General features: G+C 50.7%; 1 protein-coding gene across 3 annotated transcripts in view; it reads right to left on the reverse strand.

Moving 5' to 3' along the window:
- Positions 1-1,760: 1,760 nt before the first annotated feature.
- Positions 1,761-13,862, reverse strand: part of TPM4 (tropomyosin 4) — a 35,242-nt gene continuing 23,140 nt past the window's right edge. For 2 of the 3 annotated variants that reach the window (XM_021706676.1, XM_008074001.2), the window contains 6 exons: positions 12,082-12,199; positions 11,460-11,530; positions 10,480-10,555; positions 8,162-8,224; positions 8,008-8,077; positions 1,761-3,107 (listed from right to left, as the gene is read on the reverse strand). In XM_021706676.1, coding sequence (XP_021562351.1) covers positions 3,025-3,107; positions 8,008-8,077; positions 8,162-8,224; positions 10,480-10,555; positions 11,460-11,530; positions 12,082-12,195 — 477 coding nt within the window. In that variant the 5' untranslated portion in view covers positions 12,196-12,199 and the 3' untranslated portion in view covers positions 1,761-3,024. Of the gene's footprint in view, positions 3,108-6,549; positions 7,041-8,007; positions 8,078-8,161; positions 8,225-10,479; positions 10,556-11,459; positions 11,531-12,081; positions 12,200-13,862 lie in introns of those variants that run through there. The other variant, XM_008074009.2, reaches the window with a different exon arrangement.

A 13,862-nucleotide genomic window follows, 5' to 3' on the forward strand; every position in this document is an offset into this window, starting at 1 on the left:
CCCGGGCTCGGGAACCCTCCCGCCTCGGCCTCCAGGCTAGCCTGGACCGCAGGTGCGGGCCACCCCACCCGGCTTGTCTTCGCGTTTTTTGTAGAGACGGGTCTTGCTATGCTGCCCCGTCTAATCTCGAAGTCCTGGCCTCGAGCGATCCTCCCGCCTCGGCCTCCTCGGTGGCTGGGACTACAGGCGCGGGCTAAACATCTGGAGCGCTGGCCCCATGCCTGCACGGGTAAAAAATGCAAACTGGGTCATCTTCACCGCCCCCCAGGGAGGTGGGTGTGGCTTTTTCCCCGGTTCCCGTGAGAAAACCGAAGCCAGAGGAGGCTGTGACTTTTATCAGCGGGCCTCTGGTGTCTGAATTCCGATCGCGGGGCTTCCTGCTTCTGGGAGCGCGGCGGCTCCTGGGGACTCCGGGGCCTCGCCCAGGGGTCTTGCCCAAGGCGGCGCGGCCTCTCCTCCACTTCGGCGCAGGTGATCCTTCCGCCTCCGCCTTCCACGTCGCTGGAACCACAGGCAGGTGCCACCATGCCCGGCTCATTTTTTGATTTATTGTAGAGAGGCGGTCTCGCCAAATTGTCCAGGCTGATCTCGAACCCATGGGCTCAGGCAGTCTTTTTGCCTTGGCCTCCCAAAGTGTCAGGATGCTGTTTTGGGGGGGTTTTTTTGAGCCAGAGTCTCACTGTCACCCAGGCTGGAGTGCAGTGGCAGGCTCACAGCCACCACAGCCTCAGCCTGCTGGGCTCAGGCAGTCCTTCCACCTCAGCCTTCCGAGTAGCTGGAACCACAGGCACGTGCCACCACGCCTGGCTAACTTTTTTTTTTAATTGTAGAGACAAGGTTTTGCCATGCTGCTCAGGCTGGTCTCGAACCTGTGAGCTTAGGCAATGCTCTCGCCTTGGCCTCCCAAAGTGTTGGGATGACAGGCGTGAGCCACTGTGCCTGGCACGCCTCGCTTTGATCTTTACTGGTCTAGAGCGTTCTCTGCTCCCATCAGTGTGGAACCAGGCTCCTTCCAGCTCCTCTCCTGCTTTGCTGTGTACGTGCGACGTGCGCAAAGCCTTCCCCAGGCGCACCTCATGCTTCCATGACTCAGGAAACAGGAAACAAAGAACTGACTACCTCGTGTTCTCACTCAAAAGGGGACCCCGAGCATCTACCATAAAACTATAGGAAAGGGCTTGGCAGTAGCAGGCCACTGCCAGGGGTGGGAGGATGGTACAGAACACCCATAAGGGCGCCCAGTCTCAAACCAGGTGAAGTGGGGACCAAAGGGAGGCCAAGCTTCACCTGTACAATGACCACTTCTGTGCCGAACCCTGGATCGCGCCCCACATCTCCAAATTAAAATCCTACGCATTCTTCACAGTCTGGTTCAGGCAGGATTGGGGGTGACAAAGGACGGGAACTTTTTTCCCCTCCAGTTAGGGTCTCACTCTGCTGCCCAGGCTAGAATGCAGTGGTGGAATCATAGCTCACCGTAGCTCCAAACTCGTGGGCTCAGGTGATCCTTCTGCCTCAGCCACCCGAGTAAGCTGGGACTGCAGGTGTAAGCCACCACACCCGGCCTAAGACAGAAGCCTTTAAGGTAACGAAGGTCAAGTGCTCTCATGTGTTAATATGCAGAACACAATTCATGGAGTCTTGGTATAAAGCAAAGAAATCATTTGCTTAGTTCTTGGTTCAGTTCTCTTTCCACTAACATTCGTTAAGCTGAAATGCTTTGTACGTCTCCCCACACAGTCCAGAATTCACACAGATTGTACTTTATGTAAAAATTTATTTGACCAAAATGTAGAAAAAGTGATACTATTACATATGATACAGTTGCAAGAATCTAAAGAAAAGTGTAGATTTTATGTGTGTGCCCAATTTGCTAGTGTATTTCCCGGGTAGTGTGATGCTTAATAAATAGGAGTGGGGGCAGGGATTTTTAGACAGAATTGTAAACTTGAGTTGGCTCCCACACTGCTGGGGAATGCGGAATGTTTCAGCTGAGATGTTAACTGAGAAAACAATGATAACACAGCCAAAACGTGCGGCCCTGCCTACAAAATACTCCATATCCAGTTTAAGCAGGAGTTTCTTGGTCTTTTATTAACTTGGTCCTGAAGAAGGAATTCAAGTCCTAGATAAGTAAATCTTTAATTTGCAATGTCCCCGAAGTATGAAAATAAAGCAATGCCAACTTTGAATGTCTCCTGCCAGAGAGGACTTTTCTGCTAATAGACAACACTGTTTTGTTCAATGCACCAATAGAGAGCAGTCTTTTTGATATGGCTGACCTGAATAGGACTGGACTCCACCATATTCCTAGTGGAGTGGATGGCCTGTATCAGAGCGGACTTGGGTCCTTATTGGAGTAAGACACTTGTTCCTCCGAGAACAATTTTAGAATGAAAGAAATATGTAGAAAAGAGAAACATTAAGGATCTACCCAGAAAATACCTGGGTGATTATTATGGCTATTTCCCAAGCCTTCTCACGCTGCTCAAGAGGATGTTTGTTCTGCATGGCAGAGAAGGGCCAGAATACAGGACCATCAGGTCAGCCTATCTGTGGTCTGTGGTTACCCATAATAGACTCCCCCTGCCATCTGATGGTCCCTACCTCCTGGAGTTTGACCAGCAGTGATCCCAAAGGTTATATTTTAAAGCGTGTTCAACTGAGCCCTGACTAGATCTCTGGAGTCTGTGTTCCTCCAAGTGTGCAGGGGTCTATTCTAGCAACCAAATACCCTCAGTCTTAAGAGAGCCGCTCACTGTGAAATACCCTGCCTACCTTAGAAATCAATGCAACTTAAGGAAGAAAATAGAGCTGAAAAAGCTGGTGCCATTTGAAAAAAGGAAGAAATTCGATTTAACTGGTGCTCAAAGCTTCTTGGATACAAAATATGTGGTCATGGATTCATAATTTGCTTGACATTTCCAGCAAAGCAAAGATGCAATAACAAAAGAAACTTCTTACAAGAGAAGAGAAAGACACGGCGCTCTGGAGTTTCTGTGGAGCGAGACTCTTCTGTTTTGGTTATATACAGTTAAGTTCATTTAGTGTCTGATCCAGTGTTTGATGTAAGCCCACATTCTCTTCTTTGGCCTGGGCAAGTTTTTCTGGTGAAGATTAAGAATGGGGGAAAAAACAAATCAATAAGCATCTTTGTTCAAGGAAAATAAAGTTTCTAAACCTCAGACTGCGAGAGTGAACATCATGACAGAGAAAGTACTTTGTATTTTAATTACAGCAAAACACCATGGAATAACAGGGATCCAGCACCGCATTCGGGAGTCAGGGTTGCAAAATAAAATACAGGGTGACCAGTTGAATAGAAATTCAGATAAACCACAAATGATATTTTAGTATAAGCATGCCCAAAATGTTGCACGAGATATACTTATACCAAAAAAATTATTCATTGCCTATCTGAAATTCAAATTTAACTTAGTGTCTTGTATTTTTGTGGAATCTAGTAACTCTGGAGTCAGAACACCTGGATTTAAGCCCTGACTGGACAAGTAAACCATTTAACCTTTCTATGTCTCCATTTCCCCATCTGTCAAATGGGAGAAATAATACCAAAGGATGGCCTGGGGGTTATGATGAGGAACGAGAAATCCTTCCAAACCTATGGCATGCTACACAACGATAAGGTTTCAGTCCTCAATATGGGTGACTGAACACATTTTCCTCCTGGTGCCAGTTCTTTAGTCTCTGAGCCTTCAGTAGCCTATCTTTCCTTCGGAGTTTCTGGCTGTGCCTGTCTAAATCCCAAGCATAATCGTGTGATTGTCTTTGTATCCAGAGCAATGGCGTCAGGCCCCAGGTAGATGCAGCTTGACTGAAATTTAAGCCAGAATACAGGCACGTTTCTAAGTGATCGAGCTGATGAAACCATTTTTTTTAAAAAAAAGCTCCCATTTACAGCTGTGCGTGACAGAGCACGAGAGGGAACTGGTTGGCAATGAGTGATAGCCGATAAGGGACGAGGCCAAGACTCATTAAAATACTGGAGGAAGGCAAACTGTCTCCTGAAATGTGATAAGATCAGCCTGGAAATTTTCAGAAAGAAAAACTGCAGCCAGGCGCGGTGGCTCATGCCCGTCACCCCAGCACTTTGAGAGGCGGAGGTGAGAGGATTGCCTGAGTCCAGGGGTTCGAGACCAGCCCAGGCGATTTTGTGAGATCCCCGTCTCTGCAATTAAAAAAAAATTAGCTGGGCATGGTGGCACACGCCTGTAGGTCGGGCTGAGCCCGGCGGGTCGAGGCTACGGTGGCCGTGAGCGTGCCACTGCGCTCCAGCCTGGGCGAGAGTGAGATTCCAAATCAAAAAAAAAAAAAAGAAAAGTAAATAACATAAATTAGCCAGGTGTGGTAGCGTGCGTCTGTAGTTTCAGCTACTTGGAAGACTGAGGTGAAAGGATCGCCTGAGCCCAGCAGGTCAAGACTACAATGGCTGTGAGCATCCTCCTGCACTCAGTCTGGGCAACAGGGTGAGACTCCGACTCAAAAAACAAACAAACACAAACCAGAGGAAAGCAAAATGTCTCATAAAAAGTGATATGATCAGCCTGGAAATTTTCAGAAAGGAAAATTGACTGCAGAAGACTGCAGCCTTTCTATTACAAGTAGTAAACCTTTCATTAGACAAAGGCACTTAAAAAACCAATTGACTATGACCTGGGGAGGTTTCCATCAGAGACAGAACCTGGGCCTGTCTGGTCGAACAGATGTTAACTGAATGCTGACCACGCCCGAGCCAGTTTCTCCATTCTCTCAGTTAATCCAAACAATAACGGATAGAGCACCTTTATTTTGCAGAGAAGCTAAGCAGTTTGTTCACAGCTGCTTAGTGGTACAGCTGGGATTCAAACCCTGACCTCTCCACTACAGATTCTGACTTCACTGCACTTGGCCACCTGGATTCCCCGGCATCTATTTTGCTATCAGGTCCGAGATGGAATTACTTTCCCTTAAAGTGTCAACTGCCCTTGAGAACTGTGACCAGGCTCACCGACTATCATGAGAAAGTAGAGCAGCACTCCACAGCACTCTCTCTCAAGTCCCACTTAGGCACTCAGGCAAGTGAAAGGACAGGAGAGGAGAGGCAGGCTGCACAGTCATCACAAAGGGCGGAGGCTACAGACGTCTGGAAGAATCCCAGGGACAGATAGGCAGGAAGAGCAAACCGAAAACAGCCCCCTGAACATCCTGTCATATTTCCAAGGGCGTAAGTATGGCAGTGTGTGAGGGGAATGGTTTCCGCAGAAGTTCAGGACAGATGGCAGCTAGAAACAGAGAGAGGTTGGGCGTGGAAAGGTCTAAGCAGTTTAGGGGAGGTGCGTTTTGGAGGAATGAACATCAAGAACTAAGGCACCGCTTTCCACCAGAATAGAAAAATCATGAGGATTACCAAGCTATAGTCATCAAAAATTGACGCTCTAACCGGAGGTTTTCATGTCATTTCCAGGTTCTGGAATGTGTAGCTTGGATATCAAAATGTCTGTGTTTTGGGGATGATCTGAAGTGATGGTATGGGCATGCAGAGGAGAACTGGAGAGACTAAGAAATTTGGATTATCTTTGAAAAATCGGTAAGTTTTTGGTCACTCAAAAAGCATGACCTTTTAACACCCACAGGCCAGCCTTATGTGTTGTTCTAAACTAAAGCAAGGTTCCTGGAGGTAGTTAACTCAAATATGAAGGGAGATTGATAGCGTGTCAGACAACTTTGTGTGTGTGTGTGTGTGTGTGTGTGTGTGTGCTTGTCTGAGTCTCACTCTGTCACTCAGGCTGGACTGCAGTGGCTCGCTCAGGGCCACCATGGCCTTGACATGCTGGGCTCAGGCGATCCTTCCGCCGTAGCCTTCCAAGCAGCTGGAACCATGTGCATGCACCACCACACCTAGCTAATTTTTCTTGATTTATTGTAGAGATAAGGTCTTGCCAAGTTGCCCAGGCTGGTCTTGAACCCCTAGGCTCAGGCAGTCCTCTCGCCTCCGCCTCCCAAAGTGCTGAGATTACGGGCATGAGCCACCACGCCCAGCCAAGTGTCAGCAGACTTTGTTTGGAACTGGGGAAAAACTGCCTCTTTTTTTTTGGACATCGCGGCAGTTTCCACTCTTTTCCTGTTAGTGCTCTTCAATTGCTTGTACAGTAAGTTTTCTAAGGGTAGGGTGGGAGGTGAACTTCCTCCCAGGACTGGGAGCTGGATGAAATCTATGTGCAATGAGCGCCTCAGTCACCACTGTCAGAACTTGAGAGACAAATGAGAACAGGAGGAAAAAGGAGCCCAAACGCCACTGCCGCTATTTGAATTTGTAGCTTCAACCCCATAAAGGTACCTCCTTTAAGAGACAGGCTTGCTAGGTTTTGCAAGTTCTGCTGACTCTTAAGCTGCCCGAGAGGTTTATAGGGATGCATGTGTCTCCACTCAAAACAAATTCTATTTAAGTAAAACTACTGGCATGCACACGCAGTTAGCTAATACTGGATTTGAGAGTTCATGCCAAACTGGCTTTTGTCTGCATGTCTGCAGAAAAGAATCATATAGGCATCGTTTTTGCTTTTTTCTTTTGGTAAGAAAGCAGGAATTTATTGAAAGGACAGGAAAGCTCCCGGCAGCAGGAGGGGTCCCCAAGGGATGTCCCACTTTCTTTCTGTGATGAGCTTTTTATTGGTAAGCGAGGGACGACTAACCGCTCACTCTCAGTTCCACGCACGATCAAGGGCACACAGCTACGGCTCAAAGGCGGCAAGTGGGGAAAGGAAAGTGAGAGAGCGTGAGGACGAGGACGGCCTGTCTTTATTCAGCCAGAGTCACAGCTGCGTTGGAAGAAGGCTTGAGAGTTCAGCCCGGGGCCAGGCACCCGGAGGCCCCGGAGGCCACAGGAGCGTGGCAGGCCCGGCAGCGAGACGGTCAGTCGGCGGCAGTATCGCCGGGACAGAAGGCGACGCCCCCGCCGCCTCAGAGAGAGGTCATGTCGTTGAGAGCATGGTCCAGCTCCTCGCTGATAGCTTTGTACTTGAGCTTCTGAGCGTATAACTCATCTAGTGGGCGGAGGTCCCCAGGGAGGGAGAGTTCAGAAGAGGCACGGGGGACAGAACGCGGGGGTCAGGGAGGAGTGCCACGGATAAGCAACGAGAGGAAGAAAACAGAGTGAGAAACAAAGCATGAGCAAGAAAGTTGGGTCCCAGATACAGCAAATGAGCCAGACAAAAGACCTAGGGAGGGGTTTCTGTGTGGTGTGAGGCTCGGCAGGGGCCTGGCCGTAGGGAAGCGTTAAAAGAGCAGCGACTAGAAACAGACGCGCTTCCCAGCACCACCCCTGCCCCCTGGGGCTATTTCACATGTCCAGTGATGTCACATAAGCCAAAGGTGATGCTTCAGAACGGGACATTTTCCCCTACATGGAAATCTCACTTCCCAAGCCAAACACCAGGATACTTGGTCTGAAGAACGAGATTTGCATCCTTTCTGGGCAGGACAGGCAGTCTGGGAGGTTTTATTTGAACCCTCAGGTTCTGGAATTTCTGGCCTATGTCATGAAGAACAAGGGGCAGAATTTTAAAAATTTAAAAATTTCTCTTGAAATTCTGAGCTATGTGGGCACCAGACTTGCAGGCAACCAGAATCTTTATTCAGGCCTCTACACTGTGCTTCTGTTTTCTCATACTGTGATCCACTTTTGCGTTCTCTGGGAGAGAGTTTCTGTCAAAATGCAAGGCATTTGAAAAAAATGCAAGGCATCTCTCAGAAAGGAGCCAACTGAAGGAAATGCTAAGACTTAAAAAAAAAAAAAAAAAAAATCAGAGACAGCCACACTTGGGCCTCTGGACTCCCATGCAGAGCTAACTAAGCAGAAATCGTACTTCCTGAAAATGGCAACGTGTCTGAATTTGATTTGCACTATCCTATTCGAGTGCTCCAGACTTCCAGATGTGGTATCACTTTCCTTTCCCAGGAAAACAAAGCCTGGCACAACCCTCTACACATCTTTAGATGGTCATTACATACCTTCCAGGTCATCAATTGTCTTTTCCAGTTTTGCAACTGTTCTCTCTGCAAATTCAGCACGGGTCTCAGCCTGGGTAAGAGGAAAGGTGTTTACTACCACTGCTTCACGACCAGCCCCAGAGAAGCCTGACTAGCCAAGTGTGATCACACTCACCTCTTTCAGCTTGTCAGACAAAAGTTTAATTTCTTCTTCATATTTATCTTCCTTTTCAGAATACTGTGGGAGAAACCGAAACACTGCTTTAAGAAAGGGAGGGGGGAAATCATACAAGAAGGCAGGTTTCCTGTTCCTTGGAGAAAGTGTGGACATGAAGCACCATCGACATGTCCAAAAAGCAAAATAGAGGCAAGCACCTTTCCTGGCAGAAGCAACACGGGTGACAATACAGATCCCGTGGGGGACCCCGCTAGGATGGTACCCAAAGCCTGAGCTGATTAACTTGAGCTAAATGTGTGGTCACGATGGGACAGATGGCTGGAAATATGTGCTACTCAAAGCCCTACACAATAGTTGGCCCATCTGTGTTTCCAACCCTCTTTCCCACCAGCGTCCTCAAGGTGCTAGCCGCTCCCTGAGCACACTCAGTGGACTCCTGTCTCCCAGCCTCTGCCTGTGAGTGTGCCCTTGGCATGGATTTTCCTTTCCCCGTGGCTACCTATCCGAAAATATATTTGTCAGGCCGGGTGCAGTGGCTCATGCCTATAATTCCAGCACTTTGGGAGGCTGAGGCAGGAGGATCACCTGAAGCCAGGAGTTTGAGACCAGCCTGAGCAACATATAGAGACGTTGTCTCTATAAACAATAATAAGAAATTACATTTGTCTTTCAAGGCTCAACTCAGATTATTCATAACTGACATTTATGGTCCGGGCAAAATCCTTGGATTGAAAGAAATCATAATGGGCTGGGCGCGGTGGCTCATGCCTGTCATCCCAGCACTTTGGGAGGCGGAGGTGAGAGGACTGCCTGAGCCCAGGGGTTTGAGACCAGCCTGGGGAACACGGCAAGACCTCATTTCTACAATAAATCAAAAAATGAGCTGGGTGTGGTGGCACATGCCTGTGATTCCAGCTATTTAGAAGGCTGAGGCAGAGGGGTTGCCTGAGCCCACCAGCAGGTCGAGGCTGTGGTAGCTGTGAGTGTGCCACTACTCTCCAGCTGGGCGACAGAGTGAGACCCTGACTCAAAAAAAATAAAACAGTTCAAACAGGGTCAATGTCAGCCAGATATCCTTAATCCCATTTTATAGATGAGGAAAGGGTCACAGTAAAGGTTATTTGTCTAGGGTCACTGGGCTATTCAAAGCCATGCCTGGAGCCAGACTCTGAAATCTGTCCTCCTGGCCACCATCATATGCTTTTATTTTTTATTTTTATTTTTGAGTTGGAGTCTCGCTCTGTTGCCCAGGCTAAAGTACAGTGGCAAGCTCACGGCCACCACAGCCTCGACCTGCTGGGCTCAGGCGATCCTTCCACCTCAGCCTTCCGAGTAGCTGGAACCAGAGATGTGCACCTTTCCCAACTCTCCAAGGTCCCTCTACTGTCTTCCCAAGATAGCTCTTTGCTGCTCTGTCATCTCTCCCGCCAGACTAGCCTCAGAGGTGTCAAGAACAGAGGCTACATGTCCTCTACTGTTCTGCCCCGGGCAGTGGCTGTCATGCACATGCAGGTCACATTTATTCCTTACACAGTCTAGCATCAAGCTTGTGCCAGGTGTACACGAGCACTGGGGACACAGCTCTGAACACGGCTGATGTCTTGCTCCCTGTTCCAGCAAAGAAGGCTGGCCATCAGCTGGGTCATTATAATACATGTGGGAAACCATAAGGACGGGAAAACCAGACGGCACAGCACAGCAGGGAAACACCTAACCTAGAGGAGAAGTCTGGGAAGGTTCCCAGAAGAAACGATGAGTCAGCAGAAGCCTTGAGGATAACGAGGTTTCTCAAGCACAGAGAAAAGAAAAGGCCGTGCCTGGCTGAGTGGACAGCAGGCTCAAAGACCGGAAGTGAAGGGAGGGCCTGGAGTGCCTGCAACTGAAACTTAATCCAACTGCGGGAAGGAAAAGGAGGGTGAGGGAGTGAGAAGGCTGGGAACCCACGGGACCGAGCTGTGGCAGAGTGCATGTGGCTCTGAAGTCTGCCGCTGTGTTTTGAGATGGTGTTTCTAGAGGAACCAGGGGATGCAGATGAGAGGGAGGTTCTGTACTTTGTGACTGTCCTCAGGTCTCCCCAAGAAGAGCCTCATGCTTCATCTCATATGAGGTGGAGAAAAAGGACCCAAGAGCCTGCATGAGAAAATTCCAGCACTGGACAGCTCTTTCTGCAGCAGAAAAAGCCTGGCTGCCGGGCACCAAAGCTACTGTTAACACATAAGGTCAGATTCCTGATACCCTGGCGTGTTCTTGTGTCCCTTGGGGAAAGAAAAGAACAAGGTTGGCAAGCCACCGTCCAACTCAAGCCAGACACCAACCTTTTCAGATGCAGCCTCGAGTGATTTCAGGTTGTTAGTGACATTCTTGAGTTCTTCTTCCAGGTCACCACATTTTCTGCACAAAGACAAAGAATTTCTGGGTCCTCTCTTCCCTGACAGCAGGCAATCCCCCTTAAAATATTTTCCAAAGGAGAAACCCGTGCTGCCCAGAGGTCCCAGAAGGAATGTGCGAAAAAATGTGAATGGGTTTTTCTGAGCAGTGACGTTGTGTACTTATCAAAACCCGATCATACCAGGCAGAGGCGAGGCAGGCCAGGGAGTGTTTGGAGGGCTGGCAAAGCACTCCCGGGCTTCTGCCAAGGGTGAGGCAATGGGCACTTGTGAAATCTATGAGACAAGGTAGCCTCCAGAAGGTGCAGGCGTGAGATCACAGGCAGGAGGCTGGGAGGCACAATCGGAGTTTACCCCGGACACTTCAGGAAGGAGGCTCAGAAACCAGAACTCTCTCAGCACCACAGGAAGCTCTGGAGCTGAACTCCTCATCCAAGGCCAAGATGAGAGGCACCCTGTTTTTGGAAGCACGTGAAATCTGGGGCAAGCTTCTCACCTTTTCCCCAGGAATGTGTCGCGTCGACATTAACACCAGGAGCAAAGCATTTAAACACTGACCGGGCAGCCTGCCTTTCAAGGGACAGTGTTCCATTAGGGCACAGGCTCCTGAGACAGCCACTCTGGGAGAGTGGGGCTTCTGGGCATCTCTGCTGCCACCTGCCTCACTCCTATTTCCCAGTATTTTTATGGGAAGAGTCAACACATGGGCAGCGCTTCCAAAAGGAGTTAAGAACAGTTGCCATCTCTCTGTCAGCCATAGAGGCAAGGGGGAGGAATCCACCATGAGCCCCAGACGCCAGCCACGTGAGCAGGGGCCCTGGTCAGAATCAATTTACAAAACAGCCAGCTTCTTCCTGCTCCGCCCCAGGAGGTGAGCCAGGCCTGCTCAATCCTGTTCCACCACTCACAGTTCAGACACCTCCGCACGCTCCTCTGCCCGCTCCAGCTCGCCCTCCAGGATGACCAGCTTACGAGCGACCTGTAGAGACACAAAGGCCAACTGAGACCCATCCCACAGCCAGGAGGATGCCCTCCCGCGCAGATAGCTCAGCCCCACCCCCTGACCACTGCATCTTGGGGCTTTCTGTTGCTTGTTCAGCTCAAGTTGTCCTGGGACCTGGGGGAGATCCAGACTTTCTCTCAGGCCCCAGGAGTGAGGCAGACGAGGAGGGGAAGGAAAAGCTGGCCATGGAGGCCAGCAAAGGAGGGACTGAGCTTTCACGGTCTGAACATAGGTGGCTGGGGACCACGGATCTTAATTTTTGCCAAATGAGGCTGAAACGCCCAGCTGACAGGCTGACAGGCCAAACGTGAGCTGAGCAGTCTGCTTTCCCACTAGGTTAAACAAGTGTCCAAAGGTCTTCGTGACACTGTGGAAGACACAGTCTCTTAGCAAACTGGCTGCCTCTGGAAAAGCAGATGTGCACACAGAAGGGCAGCGGGTCTCACTTGAAGCGTCCTCCAGCGCCCGTGTCCTCCCCGCCACACGTGCTTCTCCCACCTCCCGCTGCGCCCTCGCCAGCCCCGCACCTCCTCGTATTTGCGGTCGGCCTCCTCGGCGATGTGCTTGGCCTCCTTCAGCTGCAGCTCCTGAATTTCCATCTTCTCCTCATCTTTCATGGCCCGGTTTTCTATCACCTTCATTCCTCTGCAAGAAGCAACCTCGTCAGGCCTGCCATCCGCAGTCCCCGTGGCCGCCGTTCACCGCCCCCGAGCCATCACTCACGCACACCCCCCAGGGCCACCATTTCCTCACAACCTCCCCCCCGGCTGCCATTCACCCACGCCCCCCATGGCCGCCGTTCACCCCACTCCCCACCCATGGCCGCCGTCCAGCCCCCTTCCCTCCCCTGGCCGCCGTTCACTCACACCCCCTCGCCCATGGCCACCCTTCCACCCATCTGTGCTCTAAATGCTCTCTGAATAAACCACACTGCAAAGGTGAATCTGCAGGCCCTGACAACAAGGCCCCGTGCACTTCATCTTCACTGAGCACCAGGCACTGTTGTCAGTGCCTCTTCACCTTCATAACTGCCCCATGAAGTAGGTACGCTAACCCATTTTAGAGACGAAGAAACCAAGCGCGGACAGAGGCTAAGCAACGTGCTCAGGGTCACGGGACGAGTGAGGGGCGGAGCTGGGATGCAGACCCGGCAGTCTGTGCTCTCCTGTGAGTCCGGTGAGCCTGTGCGCTCCTTCTCACTGCTCCCACGGACTGGCCTGAGGCGCACCTGGAAGCCAGCAGCTGCCACAGGGCGACTAGAGGTCGATGCCAGCTGGCTCTGGGAACGCTGAGGCACACTGGTGCCTCCTGCTAGTAGGAGCTGGAGGATGGGTCACAGAAGGTTTTCCAGGAGAGATGACACTCAGGCTGGGCATCCAAGGCTGAGAGGAAAGCCCGTGTGAATAGGAAGGGGAAGGATATTCTGTGCTGCGCAAGAAAGTCCTGGAGGAACGAGGGAACTCGTACACCTGGGAACCGGCAGGGAGGTCAGGGCACTGGGCCTGTACAGGTGGGGCTTGCGGGTGGCATGCCAGTGTTTTTTCTTTTTTTTTTTTTTTGAGTCAGAGTTTCACTCTGTTGCCCAGACTGGAATGCAGTGGCATGCTCACGGCTACCACAGCCTCGACCTGCTGGACTCAGGTCATCCTTTCATCTCAGCCTTCCAAGTAGCTGAAACCAGACATGTGCCACCATACACAGCTAAATTTTTGATTTGTTGTACAGATGGGGTCTTGCCAAGTTGCCCAGGCTGGTCTTGAACCCCGGGACTCAGGCAATCCTCTTGCTTCCGCCTCCCAAAGTACTGGGACAACAGGCGTGAGCCACCACGCCAGCCCCAGAGTTCTTAAGCAGTGGGGAAGAGGTTAGCGATGGGTGGACTGTGGCAAGAGAACCCGGTAAGAGAGAGGCATACCAACGAGACGAGGGATGAGGAGGGCCTGAGTTGGAGTGGACACGGCCAACTTGGACAGGACAGTATCCTGGGGATGCTGGACCTCTGCTACAGCTTGGCTTGCTGGCCAGGAAGTGACTCGCTCTGGGCTGCACCATAGGAGTGGCCTAGGTAAGATCTGAGACCTCCAAGGGAGAGGTTGGCCGGGTGTGGTGGCTCATGCCTGCAGCCCCAGCTACTTGGAAGCCAAGGTGGGAGGATCGCTTGAGCCTGGAGTTGGAGACCAGTCTGCATGATGTAACGAAACCCTGTCTTAGAAAAGAGGAGGCCCAGCCAGGATGATGTATCCTTGATGTGCGTCACTTCTCATTCCTGCCCAGCACAGAGAACCGTATCCTTTTTTTTTTTTTTTTT

The sequence above is a fragment of the Carlito syrichta genome, unplaced genomic scaffold (assembly GCF_000164805.1).
Source record: "Carlito syrichta isolate Samal-C Ts95f unplaced genomic scaffold, Tarsius_syrichta-2.0.1 Scaffold115766, whole genome shotgun sequence".
Lineage (NCBI taxonomy): Eukaryota > Metazoa > Chordata > Mammalia > Primates > Tarsiidae > Carlito > Carlito syrichta.